The 21,115-nt window shown below is 40.2% G+C and overlaps 1 protein-coding gene across 1 annotated transcript in view; it reads left to right on the top strand.

Annotated features, from left to right (window-relative positions):
* Positions 1 to 21,115, top strand: part of FAM135B (family with sequence similarity 135 member B) — a 163,465-nt gene that overhangs the window by 78,438 nt on the left and 63,912 nt on the right. Inside the window, exon 3 of the mRNA XM_087962221.1 lies at positions 11,580 to 11,659. Coding sequence (XP_087818347.1) covers positions 11,580 to 11,659 — 80 coding nt within the window. The remainder of the gene's footprint in view (positions 1 to 11,579; positions 11,660 to 21,115) is intronic.

Raw genomic sequence — 21,115 nt, 5'->3', positions numbered from 1 at the left:
ACACAGATCTCTGAGTTGAATCTGTGATTCTGTGAACAACTCAATCTGCCTGCCTGCTTTGCCTGATTTTGCATAAAAGTTGCTCTTTTTTATATATATAAAAATCAATATTTACATACATGGTGTGTTGTGAGTTAATTTTGTGAGTTTGCTTTCAAGCAAATTTTATGTGACAGACTCAAATTAGCTGATGGCAGAAAGATAGATCTCTGAATCTGTGATTCTGTGAGCAATTCAATCTGCCTGCCTGCTTTGCCTGATTTTGGATAAAAGTTGCTCTTTTTTAATAAAATAATATTTATATACATGGTGTGTTGTGAGTTAATTTTGTGAGTTTGCTTGCTAGAGTTTGCTTGCAAGAAAATTTTATGTGACAGACTCAGATAGCTGATGGCAGAAAGATAGATATCCGAATCTATGATTCTGTGAGCAACTCAATCTGCCTGCCTGCTTTGCCTGATTTTGGGTAAAAGTTGCTCTTTTTTATAAAAAAAATTCAATATTTATATAAATATTTATAATATTTACATACAAGCCATGCCCAGCCAGTCACATGACCACATCCACAAATGAGGCCACAGCCAAGAACTGGTTCTTCAGAAACTTGAATCCCATCCCTGCCTCTGTGTGTGTGTGTGTGTGTGTGTGTGTGTGTGTGTGTGTATGAGAGAGAGAAAGAGAGGGAGGGAGGGAGAGAGAGAGAGGTTAGATCAGATCTCTCTCTCTCTCTCTCTCTCTCTCTCTCCCACCCACCCACCCACCAATGTCAGCAAGCCACCGTCAGTCAAAATTTATATTAGTGGTCCCCGGCATTTAAAAGTATGAGTTTGGTGGTCCATGAGATCCAATAGTTTGGCGACCCCTGATCTAATTGATCTTCAGTCTGTGGCTATCAGCTGAGCACTTCTCAATAGCACTAAATGTACTTTCTGAAGTGTTTACTTTGCCAGAGGTCTGAGAGAAAATAACCGTGCCTTATGCAATTGCCAACAATTTGGTATGAACAAGTAGGCTGAACATTGTCCTCCAGTGCTCTTGTTCATTTAAGCCTTCCTAGGCATTTCATAAAAAATAGAGACAAGTTTTCAATCTCTGAGGTACCAAATCTTTGAAAGCTTTGGAGAAGGGGGAGGGGGACAAGAGGAGGAAGGGAAAAAAGAAAAAGAAGAAAGGAGAAGTAGTGGAATGAAGAGTAGAAGGAGAAGGAGATAGAAGAAGAAAAGTAGAGAAGGAGGAGAAAAGATGAAAAAGGAGCAGGGGAAGGGGGAAGGAGAGGAGGAGGAGGAGGGGGAAAAGGAGAAAGGGGAAGGGGAAGTGAAAGGGGAAGGAGAAGGGATGGAACCAAAAGGAAAAAGGAAAGAATGAAAATGAAGGAGTGGAAGAGAAAACAACAGAAGGCAAAGGAAAGGGGGATGTGGAAGAAAAAACAGAAAAAAAGAAGAGAAGGAAATATGAAAAGAGAATGAGTGGAAGAGGAGAGGAGGGTTATGGGAAGAAGAAAAGATGAGATGAAGAAGAAGGGAAAGGAGGAAAAGGAAAAATGGGGAAAAGGGAAAAGGAGAAGATGAGGAAGGGGAAGAAGAAAAGATAAGAAGCGGAAGAAAGAGGAGGAGTAGGATAAAAAAGACAGAAAGGAGGAAGGGAAAAAGAAGGGAAGGAAGGGGGAGAAGAATAAGGGGAAGGAGGAAAGAAGAGGAGAGGAAGGAAAGGAAAGGAGAAGAAAGGGGAGAGCAATATGGTTGATCAGATCTGTTTTACATGTAAAACAGTCTATATAACTGCAATAAGTTATTGGTCTTTCATGGTGTTTCTTTTGGTGTGCAGAGCTTCTCTCTGAGCTGGCATTTCCCACCCCATCTGGAAAATAAACATATGTTCCTTCCAGGAGCAATTGGTCACTTACAAGTGCTATGTCAGGTCATGTAACAATCAACCAGGCTGATGACATGCTGTGATCACAAGTCTGCTCCTCATGGCATTCTGCTGGGTGATAAACTCCTGTATCTCAGCAAAATGCTGGCTTGCCTTTTCTGCTTTCAACTTGAGACGAGATGTGGCTGACCAGTGAATAGAGAGGTTTTTTGTTTAGTGAATATTTTGTGGGCCAACCTCACAGAGATGTTATGAACAGTAGCTGCTGTTCTGAATAGATTTGACCAATTCTCTATTTCAAAATAATAAAACATGTTCTGGAACGAGACCAAAAAAGAGTTAGGATTGGTAGAGTAAAAGTAAAGGTTCCCCTCACACATACGTGTTAGTCGTTTCCGGCTCTAGGAGGCGGTGCACATCTCCATTACAAAGCCGAAGAGCCAGCTCTGTCCAAAGACATCTCCATGGCCATGTGGCTGGCATGACTAAACACCGAAGGTGCACAGAATAATGTTACCTTCCCACCAAAGTGGTCCCTATTTTTCTACTTGCATTTTTGCATGCTTTTGAACTGCTAGGTTGGCAGAAGCTGGGACAAGTAACTCTGTGATGTGGTGCTGGGGATTCGAATTGCTGAACTGCCGACCTTTCTGATCAACAAGTTCAGCATCTCAGCCACTGAGACACTGTGTCTGGTACACTGTGTCTCTAATAGTCAGTACAATTAATTAATGCTGTATAGGTAGCATTACTGAATCATAGACAAATAACCATCTTTACCTCTCTGTATTGACAATTCAAAATAACCCAGGGTATGCAAACTTAGAAATTGGTTCCTCTGGAGTTTTAAACCAAGTCAAGTGTTCGATATTATATGTAATTATATATATCCAAGACTGCCGAGAGGTGGCGGCAATACTTCGAGAAGATCTCCACCGAGGAGTTCCACACCCACGAACCCCGCGAGGTGACCCCGTCGAAGGCCCAGTCTCAGGCATTCACGCCAGCGAGGTCACCGACGCCATCAAGGCCATGAAAACGGTAAGGCAACAGGACCAGACGACATCCCTGCCGACTTCTGGAAAAAGGCACTACCGGGCTCGGCATTGTGGCTGTGCGAGCTGTTCAACAACATCGTCTCCACGGGAATAGTGCCACCACGACTGGTACCGCAGCACCACTGTTCCGATCTGGAAGGGAAAGGGCAGCCCAGCGGACTGCTCCAACTACAGAACCGGTCAGGTTACTGTCACACACTATGAAGATCTTGACGCGTCCTCGATAAGCGCATTCGGGACATCGTCGACATCAGCGTCAACCAGGCCGGATTCATCAAGAACTGCGGCACCACCGATGCCATCTTCGGTGTGCGGATGCTGATGGAGGCTCACAGAGAGAAGAAAATCCCGCTCCACACCGCCTTCTTGGACTTGGAAAAGGCCTTCGACCGAGTCCCTTGCGATCTCATCTGGTACGCACTGCGAGATCACGGCGTGCCCGAGCTACTCGTACAATGGGTCCAACTCCTATACAGATGTCACAAAAGCCGTGTAAGCGGCAGCTGGGATATCAGAGGAGTTCAATATCACCGTCGGCGTACACCAGGGCTCTGCTCTCTCACCACTGCTGTTCATTCTGGTGATGGACACAATTACACCACGACCTGCACCGCCCGCCCCATGGACGCTGCTCTACGCCGATGATGTGTTCCTGGCCAACCTGCGCAAGGCTGAACTCGAGCACCTAGTCCAACAGTGGCACGACCGCCTCGAGCAGTTCGGGCTCCGGTTGAACCTAAAGAAGTCCGAATACCTGACCACTGACAACGAACGACAGGCTCCATCCATGTGAGCGGGCAGGAGCTACCGCGCACCTCCACCTTCAAGTACCTGGGAACTACTCTTGGGGAAGAAGGCCTACTACAAACTGAGGTGGCAGCCAGGATCAACGCAGCGTGGGGCAAATGGAAGTCCGTCACGGGCGTCCTCTGTGACAAGAAGATGCTGATGCGCCTGAAGGCGAAAATCTATAACTCTGTGGTGCGCCCGTGGCCATATACGGCGCAGAGTGCTGGCCGACGACCAAAGAAGTCGAAAGCAGACTCCAGACAATGGAGATGCGAATGCTCCGATGGTCGGTAGGCCTCACCCTACTCGATCGCATCAGGAATGAAGAAGTGCGCAGACGGTTCAACGTCGTGCCCATCCCCACGGTCATGAGGCAGTCCCGGCTACGATGGTTCGGCCATGTGAGTCGCGCCAAGGAAGAATCCATCATCAAATCTGCGATGAAGGTGATTGTCGGAGGAGCGAGACCGCGTGGTAGACCTAAGCAACGCTGGATGGACACGATAAAGGCCGATCTAGAGATCGCGAAGGCAGACCCGACATACGTGGCAGACAGAGAGGCGTGGAAGCAGTACTCAAGGACATTAGCGGACCTCGCCAGAGCGCGAGACAAACGCTGAAGAAAAAGAAGAAGAAGAAGATATATATCCAAGACTTATCCCAGTATCTGGAGACTATGTGGGACTGGATGGGGAGAAACCAGTTTTGACTTAAATCCTACCAGCTCTACCAAGACTACTTGATGTGTATATTAGGAAACATGCCTAACAGAATGGAATGGAATGGAATGGAATGGAGTAGAGTAGAGTAGAGTAGAGTAGAGTAGAGTAGAGTAGAGTAGAGTAGAGTAGAGTAGAGTAGAGTAGAGTAGAATAGAATAGAATAGAATAGAATAGAATAGAATAGAATAGAATAGAATAGAACAGAGTTGGAAGGGACCTTGGAGGTCTTCTAGTCCAACTCCCTGCTGAGGTTGGAAGCCCTATACCATTTCAGACAAATGATTATCCAATCTCTTCTTTAAAACTTGCAGTGTTGGAACATTCACAACCTGGGGAGGCAAGTTGTTCCACTGATTTAATTGTTCTAACTGTCAGGAAATTTCTCCTTAGTTCTAAGTTGCTTCTCTCCTTGATTAATTTCCATCCATTGCTTCTTGTCCTGCTCCCAGGTGCTTTGGAGAATAGGTTGAGCCTCCCTTCTCCTGAACGATGGTATATATTTGTGTATGTTTTTGTACATGTTGGGTTGGTTGGTTATATTCTGTTTGTTTGCATTCTATTTTCAAGTTGTTATATTTTGATATGGTGAGCTGTCTAGAGTTATTTTGAAGTTGGGTGATGCCTACATATAAATTCATAAATCCATCCATCTGTCCACCCATCCATCCAAAGTTCACATTATAAGAATACAGCCAACATGATGCATTTCAGTGTATGATTTCACATGTAGTTCATTGTTAAATTTAGACTCTCTATATAATTGATTTTCTCAAGCATTGGATTTACTTATTCTGGTGACAATAATCACTGGTCTTTAATGAACCTCATTAAACAGCTACCACAGTTCCTTCCAGCCTTAGTTTGCTTCATTTTATGTTTTATTTTGTTTTGTACCTTTGAGTCAATATAGACACCCAGTAATAGCCTTGACAGATATCTGCAATTTTCTTGGCAAGATTTCAGAAGTAATTTCCCCTTGCTTTCTTCTTCCTAAGGCTGAGATTGGGACTGGACCAAGGTCACAAGCTGCCTTTCTGCCTAAGGCAGGACTAGAACTCACCATTTCCCAGTTTCTAGCCTCAAGCCTTAATCACTACATCAAACCTTCTCTCTTTTGTTTTTAAGGGTTTCCTCTAAATTATTGAGAAAATGAGTTCATCTTTCTGACCTATGGAAAATATTGAGAAATAATATTTGAATGTTTTGAATTTGTTTTTGTCAAGGTTGGCCAGGTTTTGAACTAATAGGCTCATTTGTCATCATGAGAGACTCTTAACAAAATGAAATTCAGTGGTGGAAAAAATAAGGTTCTATATTTAGACAAGAAAAACCAAATGCACAAGTATAGAATAGATCAGAGATGGCTAACCTTTTCAGCACCTAGTGTTCAAAGCACGTGTGCGTGCAGGCATCCCCAAAATGCAATATGCACATGTCCCCCACACTCTAGCCCCCATGCACGTGTGCACCTCCCCACGCATGTGCCCTACCCACCACGCATGCATGGCAGAGACCCAAAGCCCAGCTGGCTGGCGAGAGGCTCACACACCTATGTGTGGCAGAGTTGAACTGGGGCTATGGTTCAAGTGCCTACAGAGGGGGCTCTGTGTGCCACCTCTGGTACGCATGCCATAGGTTTGACATCATGGGAATAGGTGGTACCTGGCTCAACAGTAGTAACTATGAGATGGATCTTTGAGTCCTAGTGGACAATTACTTAAATATTAGCCAGCAATGTGCTGCAGCTGCCAAAAAAGCCAACACAGTCCTAGGGTGCATTAACAGAGGGATAGAATCAACACCACATGAAATCTTTTTTTTAAATAATGGTTTTTATTGTTTTCCACCAATACATAATTACATTTTCAACAACATTTTACATTGACATATAATATTATCTTATATTTATATCATCTATTTGTACATATCACCAATAATTGTTATCTTTACTTATATTTATTATTAATATCTAACTTTATCCATTGTACATATCTACATATCTATATATCACTCTCTTAGGAATTCTCCTATATAATCTTCTTTTTTCAATCCTTATCTCTATTTTCTAACCATTCGTACCATCTATGCCAAATTGAGTAATAATCAGATTCTTCTTTTTCCTTCATTTTTAGTGTGAAAATATCCATTTCTGCACAATCTGCTATTTTTGTAAGACTAATTCTTCTGTTGGGACCTTGAGACCTTTCCACATTTGTGCATAAGCTATTCTGGCCTCTGTTAGAATGAGTAATATTTTATCTTTTTCAGATATTGATTTTTGATTATCCCCAATAGATAGAGTTCTGGCTTGAATTCAATTTGATGTCCGGTAATTTCTTGTATCCAATCTTTGATTTTGGTCCAATAGGTCCTGGTCTTGGGGCATAGCCACCACATGTGGTAAAAGGTACCACCAACTTGTTGACACTTCCAACATTTTTGGCTGGTATTTGGGTATATCTTAGCTAGTCTTTCCGGGGCTAAGTGCCATTGGTAAAACATTTTGTTTAAATTTTCCTTATACCACATGAAATCTTAATACTTATTTTATTTTTATTTATTTATTTATTTATTTATTTATTTGATTTGCCAATTGTTTACAAGATAATAAGTATAAATGTATACATAGTTGTGAATACATGAAATGGGTACATATAAGAAAAATAAAAGAATAAGAGAAACAATAGGACAGGGACGGTAGGCACATTGGTTTTATAATGCCTTGGTAAGACCACACTTGGAATATTGCATCTAGTTTTTGTCATCACAATATAAAAAAGATGTTGAGACTCTAGAAAGAGTACAGAGAAGAGCAACAAAGATGATTAGGGGACTGGAAGGTAAAACATAAGAATGGTTGCAGGAATTGGATATGTCTAGTTTAATGAAAAGAAGGACTAGGGGTGACATGATAGCACTATTCCAATATCTAAAGGACTTCCAGGAAACTATTCTCCAAGCACTTGAAGGCAGGACAAGAAGCAATGGATGGAACCCAATCAAGGAGAGATCCAACCTAGAACTGTTAAACCGACTGTTAAAACAGTTAATCAGTGGAATGACTTGTCTCCAGAAGTCTTGGGTGCTCAAACACTGGAGATTTTTGAGAAGAGATTGGACAATCATTAGTCTGAAATGGTATATGGTTTTCCATTTGGGCAGGGGATTGGACTAGAAGACCTCCAAAGTCCCTTCCAATTCTGTTATTCTGTTATTCTTATGGATATTCTGTTAAAATGGCTGCCTCATGGACTCTGAAGCTGGTTGTTGTCATCCCCCCCCCCCCCGTCGACACACACACTTTAGCAGTTATGTTTCTCTGATTCTCTAGAGAATCTTGTTGTTTCTATTCTTTCTCCTAATTACAGTTGCCAGATGCATCTTTTTTTTTTTTTTACATTTACAACTTGGGAAGAGATTAGTCAGCATATCCAATGTAACAACTAGCAACACATGTTGGACTGCAGGATACCCCTTTGAGGTATGCACCAAAATATCTTCCCCTGATGGTGCACGCTATGTTCTACTCTAGCTTTACATTGAAACATAACATCACTCATAGCATTGGCCATAAAATCTTCTGCATTTGCAGCATAAACTCAGCCTGCATTTTCACTAGCCATCTCTTCTTAGGGAAGAAGATTCTGAGTGATATATAAAGGGATGTTGATTGTGTCTTTGATCCTCCAGGGCATTTAGGAACCTCTGATCTCCTGAAATGAGAAAGTTTGAAAATCATTGGAGTAGATAATTTATTTTTTCCCCAGCTATTAGATTTCTGGATTAAATCTGCATAGAGAAGGGTGGACAAAGAAAATCCAGTCCGTTTTCCAAATAACCATTTGCTCTGCTTTCTATTACTGATGTAGGTTTCACGCTTAGAAATCAACATTATCAGGAAGAAGCATTGTTAATGTTTAGAAAGCCTACAGATCACTTTGGAGCTACCTAACTGACAGCCCCAACTGAGTCCAAAATATCTGTTGCTGAGTGACACATTTGTTCAGCGAATATTGCCTCATTTTACAGCTTGTCTTGCCACGGTTGTTACATGAATCGCTGCAGTTATTAAATTAGTAACATGGTTGTGAAGTGGATCTGGCTTCCCCATTGACACTGCTAGTCAGAAGGTTGCAAAAGGTAAACCCCTGGGATGTTGCAATCGTCATAAATATGAGTCAGTTGCTAAGCATCTGAATTTTGATCACTTGACCATGGGGATGCTGCAACGGTCATAAGTGCGAAAAATAGATACAAGTCACTGTTTTCAGTGCTGTTGTAGCTTTGAATGGTCACCAAAGAAATTGTTGTAAGTCAGGGACTACTTGTAGTGAGGCCACTTTTTGAATACTGTGTACAATTCTGGTCACCACAATACAAAAAAAAATATGATGTTGAGATTCTACATAGAATAGAATAGAATAGAATAGAATAGAATAGAATAGAATAGAATAGGAAAAAACAGAATTCTTTATTGGCCATATGTGATTAGACACACAAGGAATTTCTCTTGGTGCATTTATTCTCAGTGTACATAAAATAAAAGATACATTCATCAAGAATCAAGAATCATGATCACAACACTTAATAATAGTCATAGGTTACAATAAGCAATCAAATCATACTAGGAAACAGTCAATAAAAATAATTGAGTTTTGTGTCTGTATAAAGAAGTTCAACCCGGGACCATGCTATTTTCAAAAAAGATGTTTTATTTGTATTTTGTGTGTGAAAACCCAAATAAAACTTTATTTAAAAAAAATTGAAGATACAAGGAACAAAGTTACAGTCATACAGTTATAAGTAGGAGGAGATAGGTGAAAGGAAGGATAGGAGGGTTAGTAGTAATACTAATAGTAATGTAGACTTAGTAAATAGTTGGACAGTGTTGGGGGAATTATTTGTTTAGCAGAGTGATGGTGTTTGGGAAAAAATTGTCGTTGTGTCTAGTTGTTCTGGTGTGCCATGCTCTATAGCGTTGTTTTGAGGGTAGGAGTTGAAACAATTTATGTCCAGGATGTAAATATTTTCACAGCCCTCTTTTTGACTCGTGCAGCATATAAGGTCCTCGATGGAAGGCAGGTTGGTAGCAATTTTTTTTTCTGCAGGCCTAATTACTCTCTGAAGTCTTTGTCTGTCTTGTTGGGTAGAAAGAGTGCAGAGAAGAACAACAAAGATAACAAAAGGGTGTAGATTAGAGGCTAAATTATAAGATAAACAATGGAAAGAATGAGGTACATCTAGTCTAATGAAAAGAAGATTGACTTATTCTCCAGAGTACCAGAGGACAGGACAAGAAGTAATGAGTGGAGGCCAGAGGTGGTATTCAGTTGGTTCTGACCAGTTCTGGAGAACCAGCAGCGGAAATTTTGAGTAGTTCGGAGAACCGACAAATACCACCTCTGACTGGAGATTTTACAGTATCCTTCCCATGTCATACCCACAGAACCAGTAGTAAAAAAAATTGAATCCCACCACTGGTGGAGGCTTGTTAAAGAGGGACCCAACCTAGAATACTTTATTGGCCAAGTGTGATTGGACACACAAGGATTTGTCTTGGTGTAAATACTCTCAGTATACATAAAGAAAAGGTACATTCGTTAAGAATCAAGAATCATAACGTACAACACTTAATGATTGTCATAGGGTACAATCAACAATCAAATCATACAGTCAATATAAATTGCAAGGATACAAGCAACAAAGTTTATTTTTATTTATTTATTTGATTTGTCAATTGTTTACAAGATAATAAGTACAAGTGTATACATAGTTGTGAATATATGAAATGGGTACATATAAGAAAAATAAAAGAATAAGAGAAACAATAGGACAGGGACGGTAGGCACGTTGGTGCGCTTATGCACGCCCCCTACAGACCTCTTAGGAAAGGGGTGAGGTCCTACCATCACAAGTAGGAGGGGATGGGTGATAAGGAGTGATGAGAAGATTAACAGTAATAGTAGTACAGATTTTGTAATAGTTGAACAGTGTTGAAGGAATTATTTGTTTAGCAGAGTGATGGCTTTCAGGGAAAAACTGTCCTCGTGTCTAGTTGTTCTGGTGTGCAGTGTTCTATAGCGTTGTTTTGAGGGTAGGAGTTGAAACAGTTTATGTCCGGGATGTGAGGGGTCTGTAGATATTTTCACAGCCCTCTGTTTGACTCGTGCAGTATACAGGTCCTCAGTTGAAGGCAGGTGGGTTGTAATTGTTTTTTCTGCGTATTTCCTGATACCGACAACAATTAATCAATAGAATAACTTGTTTCTTGGGGTTGTCAGTGCTCCATCACTGAAGGTTTTTAAGAAGAGATTGGACAGCCATTTGTGAGGAATGGTTCTCCTATTTGTGCAGGAGGTTTGAGTAGAAGACATCTAAAGTCCCTTCTAAGTCTATTATTTTAAGTTCAAATATAGGGTTCATTCTCATGTCTAATGAGGTATCTTTTCCAGAAATTCTGAGGTAATAAATAAATGGTCAATAAATACTTCAACCCTGGAGGCTTTTAAGAAAAGACGATTTGTCTGAAATGGTATAGGGCTTAGCAGAAGGTTGGACTAGAAGATCTCAAAAGGTCTCTTCCAACTCTGTTATTGTGTTAACTAGAATAGAATAGAATAGAATAGAATAGAATAGAATAGAATAGAATAGAATAGAATAGAATAGAATAGAATAGAATAGAATTCTTTATTGGCCAAGTGTGACTGGACACACAAGGAATTTGTCTTGGTGCAAATGCTCTCAGTGTACATAAAAGAAAGGATACATTAGTCAAGCATCAAGAATCATAAGGTACAACTATTAAGAAGAATAAAATAACTGTGTTCTCACTTGGCTCAAAAATTTCCACAAAAAATACAAAGAAATGGAAATAAAGTCACTTTCTCTCTTTTTAGCACCAATCTTCCTCCACCTTTTTCCACTTGAGAGTAACCTGGGATTCTTGTCCCAGTAGATAAAATTCCATTAGTTTTTTTCCTGATGTATTTTTTGGTGTAGCAGCACCCCAAATCTTTTTTATAAAGTATCATGATTTCCTGGCAGCTTTGCTGTAACCAATTAGAACTTTTTATTTACTCTCACTACGAAAAACTACTAATTTCTAACCGTCTTCTTTGTTCCAAAACCTACTTTTTAGGTATTATTTGATACGTACAAGTCTGAAAACTTCACCTAAGATCCCACATCGTTTGTCAGCAGTTCTGCCTGAACAAAGAGGTGAGGAATTTAATAATAAGAAAAAGAAAATGTGGGAAAAACCCTGTCCCCCTCCAGTTGATTGTTTTGTTGCATTATACAGCAGGAGAATAAACAGGATACAGCAGGAACAGGAAACTATTAGCACGGTGATGATTAAGATAAATTAAACCTTGAAAGAGGAGAACAACATATGAATGTTGAACATGATTTCTAAAATGTTAATGAATGTAAAGTTGCTTGCAGTGTGGTGGCCTAGAGGTGAAGATACTCGCCTCCCACTGGGAAAGTTGAGAATTCAATCCTAGGCAGCGGCAATGTTTCTCTATCAGGGCACAAAGAGAAAATATCTGCGGTGAACTCCATGTAGGTGTCAGGTCGGGCATGGGCCAATAAATGCTCGGTTCCACTCAGTTGCCCTGATCCTACCCTGTATCAAGGGACGACAGAGGTCGTAAAAAGAAAAAAAATATAAAATTGTTTAAGTGTGCAATTATTGCTAAATGTGACATTGATAAAAAATGCAAAACACACATACATTTTTATAACCTGAAAAAAGTTTAGTTTTTTTTACACTTAATAGTACGTGGTTCATACTCACTGTATTAATAATAATAATAATAATAATAATAATAATAATAATAATAATAATAATAATAATAGTCACACAGTCAGCCAGATGTTCAGACTGGGTTTGGCATTTTTGTCTACCTATCGAGTCCTTACCAAGGACCTGGGATAGGCAAATCTGGATGTTTGATGGTGTTACAGATATCGCCACAGGATGGAAGCTGTTCCAGCTAAAGCTGCCTTCTGCAATTGACTGATGGCAAAATTGTCAATGCCTTTGATGTTCAAGTGGTGTTCCAGTTGTTTTGGGACTGCATCCAAGGCATCTATTACTATTGGTATTACCCTTGCTTGCCTTTGCCATAGTTGTTCTTTTTCTATTTGTAGGTGTTTGCATTTTGTTACATTCTCCAGTTTTTTCTCTTCTATTCTGCTGTCTCCAGGCACTGCCACGTCCAATATCCATACTTTATTGTCTTTCTTACTGACAACTATTAAGTCCGGAGTGTTATGTGGCAGGTGCCTGTCAGTCTCAATTCTGAAGTCCCAGAGCAATTTAACTTTTTTCATTTTCTATGACTTTTGCTATTTTATGGTCCCACCAGTTCTTGCTTACAGGCAAATGATATTTCTTGAAGATCTTCCAATGCAGCATTGTTGCTACTTTGTCGTGCTGCTGTTTGTAGTCATTTTGTGCAATCTTCTTGCAGCAGATTATTGTTATTGTTATTATTTTCATTAAACATGAAACTCAGTCAATTGAACATCTAAAAATGTATCACAAATATCATTGACTGGCGCTGATGGTTGATACGGGTTGCTGCCAGTCAGCATTGTAGGAATCAACCAAGTATTTTCTTAAAATGTATGAATAACAATAGCAATAACAATAATAATAATAATAAAGAAAGGGAAAAAAGGAGCTGCTAGAAAAATGGAGATATATATTTAATCTATAACTTCCCCTTTCTAAATAGTTCAACTGATTTACAGAGTTTATAGACATTTAAACACGCTTAAAAACCATAGCATATATCTTTGTATTATGTTGCTGTGTGTTCTGTTTTATATGTAAGCCATTATAGCTTGAATTTTAAATTTCTACGTTCTATGTATACTGTGAGTTTCCCCATTGCTGTATATGTAAATGTTGTTGGTATTGTATCTTGAACAAAATTTCTCTCTACCTCATGGTTATGGAATTTCTTCTTAATGCATTCTGCAATTATACTTAGTTAAAAATGTGATTTCATTTCCAATTTAATGTCTAACATTTCTAAAGTTTTAGGAACTAAATTTTCAGAAACTGGTTTGAGGGGCAGACTAAGGAAGATGTGTCCTTAAAATGTGGAGCTCCCAAATTCTGTAATTCTGCAAGCACCTATATCTGTTGCATGTTAAAGTGTTTCAGTTGTCATTCTTAGCTTTGCATTATGATTTGATATTGCTTTTTGAAGCTATCTCTATTTCAGTCTTTTAATGGGAGTGACCTTGCAAATATGTTTACCAGGCACATGGTATATAAATATTTGAAATATCAGGCACTGAAAAGGTGAAGTTCTATGAGAAGCAAGGCTCCGAATTTCTGATTTCTAAAGATAGTTTGGATAAGCTTTACATGGATTTCCTGGATTTTAACTCTTCTCCATAATAAATCTATTGAACCTTTTCAAACTGCATCTCCTCTCCTCTCCTGCCCTTACCTTCCCTCCCCTCCCCTCCTCTCCCTTACCCTTCCCTGCTCTCCCCTCTTTCCCCCCCTTTCCCCTCTCCTCTTCACTTCTGCCCTTCCCTTCCCTCTTATGCCCTCCTCTCTTCTCCTTTCCTGCACTTCCCTTCCTTCCCCCTCCTCTCCCTTCTCTTCCCCTGCTCTCTCTTCCCCTCTCTTTCCCCTCTACACTCCTCCCCTCCCCTCCTATGCCTTCCTCTATTCTCCCCTTTCTTCTCCTCTCCTCCCCTCCCCCACCCCATCCCATCCCTCCCCTCCCCTCCTCTATTCTCCCCTTTCTTCTTCTCCCTTCCTCTCTCCTCTCCTCACCTGCCCTTCTCTCCTGTCCTTCCCTCCTCCCCTCTCCATCCCTCCTTCCTCTATTCTCCCTTCTCCTCTTCTGGCCTGCTCTCCCTTCCTCTCTCATCTCCTCTCCTGCCCTCCTCCTATCCCTATCCCTCCCCTCCTCTATTTTCCACTCTCCTCACCTACCCTTCCCTCCTGTCCTTCCATCTTCCCTCCTCTCCCTTACCCTTCCCTGCTCTCCCCTTTCCCCTCTTTCCCCTCTCCTCTTCACTTCTGCCCTTCCCTTCCCTCCCCTCTTATGCCCTCCTCTCTTCTCCTTTCCTGCACTTCCTTCCTTCCCCTCCCTCTCCTTCTCTTCCCTGCTCTCTCTTCCCCTCTCTTTCCCCTACACTCCCTCCCTCCTCCTCTGCCCCTCTATTCTCCCCTTTCTTCTCCTCTCCTCCCTCCCCCACCCTACCCCATCCCTCCCCCTCTCTCCCCTTTCTTCTTCTCCCTTCCTCTCTCCTCTCCTCACCTGCCCTTCTCTCCTGTCCTTCCCTCCTCCCCTCTCCATCCCTCCCTTCTCCTCTTCTGGCCTGCTCTCCCTTCCTCTCTCCTCTCCTCTCCTGCCCTCCTCCTATCCCCATCCCTCCCTCCTCTATTTTCCACTCTCCTCACCTACCCTTCCCTCCTGTCCTTCCATCTTCCCATCCCCACCCTTCCCCTCCCTCCTCTATTCTCCCCTCTCCTCTCTCCTGGCCTGCCCTCCCTTCCTCTCCTCTCTCCTGCCCTCCATTCTTTTCTTTCTTTTCCTTAGTTTCAATATATAGTTATCCTGATTTGCAGCACATTTTTTGCAGAAGATTTTCCCAGCAATTTTATCTGGCTGCATCTTACCCCCATGACCTTGAACAAATGGATTTTGATTTATAAAACTGTAGCAGAGATAAGCTACTACCTTTACCCTACCGATGTCCATGCTGGGAAATTAATGGGTCATCTTACATTTCCATCTTCACATAATGGAATAATATTACAGAAACTTTTCGTAATAATTCTTTCCAACAGGCTAATTAGAAATGCCAGAAGGGAACGTAGAAATGAAAGATTGATGATTGAGCTGGCTGACTTTTAATCAGATTTTGGGGAGGAAAGAATAAAAATTGGAGTTTAATCATAAAGAAAAACAGTTGTGGTAGACTGTTACTTTCCAGTCTTTATATTTAGAACAAACTTTTTTTTAAATTAGGACTGTATCAACCAATGCCATTTCCTTTCCATCCAAAAAGATGGATTGTACTTTAGGTCCATCCAATTATTTTGCCAAAAATAGGGAGCTACCAAAAAAAAAATATCATTATATTGTATACTGTAGCTAATAATTTGCTGACAAATTTGATATAGGTAACTGCTGTCTGGCCAAAAAATTAGGAAGTTGACACAGTCCAAATGTGGTTCTATTTCTCCCAAAAGAAACAATTTCAGAGTTTGGAGACGCTTATTGAGTTTAAGAAAGTTTAAGTTGAAAAAAAATCAGAGCCAGTGTAAGCTTTTGATGGACATTCGGATACAATGTGATGGATATTTTGTCGAGGAGCACCACAGTCACACTGAAGGGTAGAGACAAGACTCCACTGAAACAATGAGTCCTAGCAGACATCATGTTGGGTACAGATCCTTTCAGAGTTGACTAATGCTGTTGAGGAAGGTCAAAACCTGGCACCTTTTTTTGTAGGGTCAACTATGTAACTGCCTGTATCTGGGCGTCCAGCAGCCCATTTGGCTTTCCACTGTGGGTTGATGTCGAAGTTGTTAGACAGCTGTTGAGTGAGAGCCAGAGAGGGCTTCCTGGATTTAAGCCTGCCAATTGATAGAATAGAATAACAGAGTTGGAAGGGACCTTGGAGGTCTTCTAGTCCAACCCCCTGCTTAGGCAGGAAACCCTACACCACTTCAGACAAATGGTTATCCAACATCTTTTTAAAAAACTTCTAGTGTTGGAGCATTCACAACTTCTGGATGCAAGTTATTCCACTAGTTAGTTGTTCTGTCAGGAATTTTTTCCTTAGTTCTAAGTTGCTTCTCTCCTTGGTTAGTTTCCACCCATTGCTTCTTGTCCTGCCTTCAGCTGCTTTGGAGAATAGCTTGACTCCCTCTTCTTTTTGGCAGCCCCTAAGATATTGGAAGACATGATAGATGAGGAAGATCAGCATGCACAGGAAGAAGTGGGTTTCTCATAATTTTGTTGTACTCCTTCACTAAGGCTTCCTGCCTTCATAGAGCTGGTGGTGCAAAGTGGCTCAAGATGGGGAGTCAGCAAGTAGGAGTAGATTTTATGCAGCTGTTTATGATCCTCATTGTACCATTCAGTCTCAGAAAGAAAGAGGGATACAACACAAACCTTCAGAAGATGGAGGATCTCATTACAGGCTTATCAAATGAACAGACTCTTTAAGTCTGCCATGCAAATGTTTTGGGACAAAGAGATTGAAGCGTTTCAAAGAAACCCCGTCTTAATTAACTTACTAATAAAGGAAGGCTTTATAAGTAAAGCAATGTGGCACTTATTTGATTATACCACCACAGAAATGTGATCACGCTGGCATTAATCGATGTTCCTGTAATGGGTATAGAGAATGGGCTTGAAGCAGTGGTGGGATTAAAAAAAGTTTTACCACCAGTTTGGTGGGCGTGCTTTGTGCACTTTGTGTGTGTGCGCGCACCAAATGCACACTTTGCGCAGGCACAGAGGCGTTCCAACTCACCTCCTGCAAGCTTGCACTCTCCCGGTTGCATCAGCAGCCGCCATGCGGCACTCTTCTGTGCCGTGCAAAGGAGCTGCGCTTCAAAAGCAGGGAATAAAAAGGTGAGTATGGGAGCCCAGGTGGGCAGGTGGGCAAGTGGGGCCAACAGCAGAGCATTGGAGAGAACTGGTTTGGTCTCCACTGCTCATCGCTGCTAACGATGGCTCAGCAGAACTGGGCCGAACCAGTAGAATACCACCACTGGCTCGAAGGACAGAGGGAAGATCCATTATCAAGGCAACAATCCAATAAACAAGATTGCAGGCTGAGGAAGTAGTTTATAAAAATGTCTAAAACAAGCTTCCCACTTAATACTCCTGAGCAGTTATGCGATTCAACATCCGGTTTGGTGAGATAACATCCGGTTTGGTGAGTGTGCACACGCATGTGTTCTGCATTTTAAAAAAAAAATACCATTTTCAGCTATAATACTTACCTCCTACTGCAGCCCCTGTGAATAAAACAGCTGAGGCACGACAAACTTTACACACATTTCATCATGAATTGTACATGATTGTCCTTGATTTATGCCCAAAATTTATGATGCTAAGTGAGACAGCTGTTCAGTGACTTTTGATTCATTTTACAACCTGTATTGATACCATTGTTAAAGTGAATCACTGCTGTTGTTCAATGAGTAACTTGGTTGTTAAATGAACCTGGCTTCCCCATTGTCAGAAAGTCTCTAAATAGAGATGACATGACCCCAGGACATTGCAACCGTCATAAATACGAGCCAGTTGCCAAGTGCCTGAATTTGACCACAGAGATGCTGCAATGGTCATAAGGGTGAAAAATGTTTACAAGTCACTTTTTTCAGTGCCGTTGTAACTTTGAACAGTCATGAAATGAATGGTTGTAAATCCAGGTCTACCTGTAATATGTTCCAGAAATTATTTCTGGTATTAATCAAAACCTTTCATCTGGATTTTAAACTTCCTTCCCTCCCACCTGTCCTGTAGGATGAATAATATGTCTCATATTTTAGCGGCCACTTTTCTTTAAGGCAATAATTCTGTTATAAAATTAATCTGCACCTTTGGTAATAAAAAATGATTTATGCTATTTTTGTGATCTAATGTCAGTTCTGATTTTTTAAAAATTTTTACAACAAAAACAACAAATAAAAACTATCTTTCAGTTGTACAGTGTGTCGTCTTACATACATTTTGTGCACATAATAATATCTGTATATATTTCTCATAGTTTACACATATTATATTCTAGTCAACATTATATATCATATTTTATCATTATTACAGTATCATAAGTTTTTTTTATTTCAATTACCATCTATTTTTAATAGCAAATCCCAACTCTTACTAAATTATATTCATATCATGACTTATTCAAAATAATCAATTACAATATATCAATATTACTATATCGTTTAATTCCTTACTCTACTTTCTAACCATCCATAGAATAAGTCCCAAATCTTACAATATTCTTTTTCTTCTTGCTCTCTCATTGCTAATGTTAATCTACTCATCACTGCACATTCCATTATTTTCTTAATCACTTCCTCCTCCATCGGAATTTTCTCATTTTTCCAGTTTTGAGCAAATATAATTCTAACTGGTCTCAGTACATGAATAATCAAATATGTTATTTATTTACTATAGTTTTCAGGTAAAATCCCCAATAAAAATATCTCAGGCTTTAAATCTATATGTTGTTTTATCATTTTATCCAACCATGTGTGTATTTTAGTCCAATATCTTTTAGCTTCTGCCCAAGTCCACCATAATGTCAGTTCTGGAATCCACTTGCAAACTGAATGACCCTGTTGTCTGGTTAAAATAGTGAAGCATGCACTCCTTATTTAGTGACTGACTTATTTAGTGACATTCTACATTTTTGACAGTGATGAAAACTAATTTTAAAACCAATCCTTATGTTGACTTTGGCAGTTCAGTAAAGCAAAGGAAAACTGAAAGAAGATCATAACCACAATTAAGATTTTATTTTGCTCATTCGCATCACTTAACAACTGAGTTGCCAGCCCCAATTGTGGCTGCTAAACAAGGACAACCTCTATAATTTAACATGGAAGAATATTAGTGAAGGTCAACATCATATATGAGCTTCAAACATATACGCCACCAGTCGATGGCAATAAAGAGATTTCGCCTGCTCCCATCTAGTGGCTTAATAATGAATCCAACTAAGGGCTTTGTATATTAAAGATATTAATAAGCTTTATTTTCTGTCAAATCTATATGAACATACTGCTGCTTCAATCTGTGTAGAAGTGTTAGTTCCCTGCTCAGCATTTTAAAAATAGAGACCTCCCCAGATCAATCAAATCACACATTTAATCAGTAAGAAAACTTTAATTAGTCGACCAAAGTGTCATCCTTAAAATTAACACAACACTAATAGATTTTCCAAGAGCCACTGTCTTGCAAGATGCATTCGGCATTAGACTGAGAGTGATTCTGCTAATTAATTAACCTATAACAACCAGTTCAGCTTCTCCATTTTGAGGGACAGTGCATTTGAATTAGTGTGCAAGCGAGCATCTCATACAAGGCCAGTGTTTTCATATAGCGAGTCAAGGGCAGCTCATTTTAATTACCACCAACATTGTTGGAAAGTCAACCATAATGCAGAACTGTGATTTAAGACAACTGAAGCTTTTCTTAGCTGGCTGGGCACTAGATTCATTTACCTGGCAAGACCTACTTCTGCTTTGATTTAAAGCATTGGAAATGGTTGTGCTGGAGGAAAAAACATCCCCGTAAATTGAAAATATTCTTGTGGTGCTCTAAAAGCTATCCAATTTATAAGACCATCTTTGGCTTGAGTCCACTTTATGACATGCAGTGGAAGATGATATATTGCACAGTATATAGTTGGAACCATTTGAAGGACACAAATCCATGAACATTTACAACTTTATGTACTACTTAAAGTCTATCAGTTGCCCCAAGGCTGTTTGCTATTATTCTATGAATAAGGTGAAATAATTGTTCCTGTGGAAGGAAAGATGAATGGTTTCAGAGAAATGTCTATGGCAAGGGTCTTCAAACGTGGCAAGTTTAAGACTTGTGGACATCAACTCCCAGAATTCCTGAGCTAACATGACTGGAAGAGGAATTCTGGGAGTTGAAGTCCACAAGTCTTAAAGCTGTCAAGTTTGAAGACCTCTGGACTCTTTGGAATTTTTCATTCATCCAGATCATGGTTGTCCTAAAGATGTTTTTTTTTTTTTTTTCAAGAGGCAACTGGACTTTCTTTGTTGTTCCTTGAAGATGTTTTGCTTCTCATCCAAGATTCTTCAGTTCTGACTGAATGGTAAGGAATGGAGGATTTATATTCTTTGCAGTCATTTGGTCAAGTGGGGGAAGGGGGGGAGAGAAATACAACACCACCTGCCTCCTGTTTACAACATAGTCATTTCAGCAATCCCAAGAGGGTTCCACACCCATTTACACTATTCAGGTGACTTTGAGGGCACAGACAAATCCCCCCAAGTGGCCTCAATGACTCCCAAAAGAAATACTAATGACCCAAATGACCGCAAGGAAAACAAATCCTTCCATTCTCCACCATTCAGCCAGAACTGAAGAAGCTTCTTGGATGAGAAGTGAAATGTCTTCAAGGAAAAAACAAAGAAAGTCCAGAAGCACCTTTGGGTTTTGGAGAAATAATATGATAAAACAATGGACATAATCTTAAAAAATACATAATAATTTAAATACTAAATAATAGTATAAATAAATAAATAAATGCATACATACAAACATACATATATACGGATCTTTGGTTATTCGGGTTTTCTCCCGCGTAAGATTGGAAGTATCTAGGCAACGTTTCGATGAAGTCTCATTCATCATCTTCAGGCTTCTGTCTTCAGCTCTGTGCTTCAACTCTGAGAAGCACAGAGCTGAAGACAGAAGCCTGAAGCTGATGAATGAGACTTCATCGAAACGTTGCCTAGATACTTCCAATCTTACGCGGGAGAAAACCCGAATAACCAAAAAATCCACATACAAATACCCGCGAGAACCTCAGAAAACATACATATATACATACATACATACTAACATGCACTCTATAGATTTTTAAACTATCCCTTAATATGTTTGGGCATGAGGTGCAGTG

Source organism: Notechis scutatus, chromosome 3 (genome assembly GCF_049901735.1).
Source record: "Notechis scutatus isolate UNSWTSFEM ecotype Mainland chromosome 3, rNotScu1.2, whole genome shotgun sequence".
Classification (NCBI taxonomy): Eukaryota; Metazoa; Chordata; class Lepidosauria; order Squamata; family Elapidae; genus Notechis; species Notechis scutatus.
Note: the sequence above shows the minus strand (reverse complement) of the source record. Positions and strands in the feature narration are given on the sequence as shown.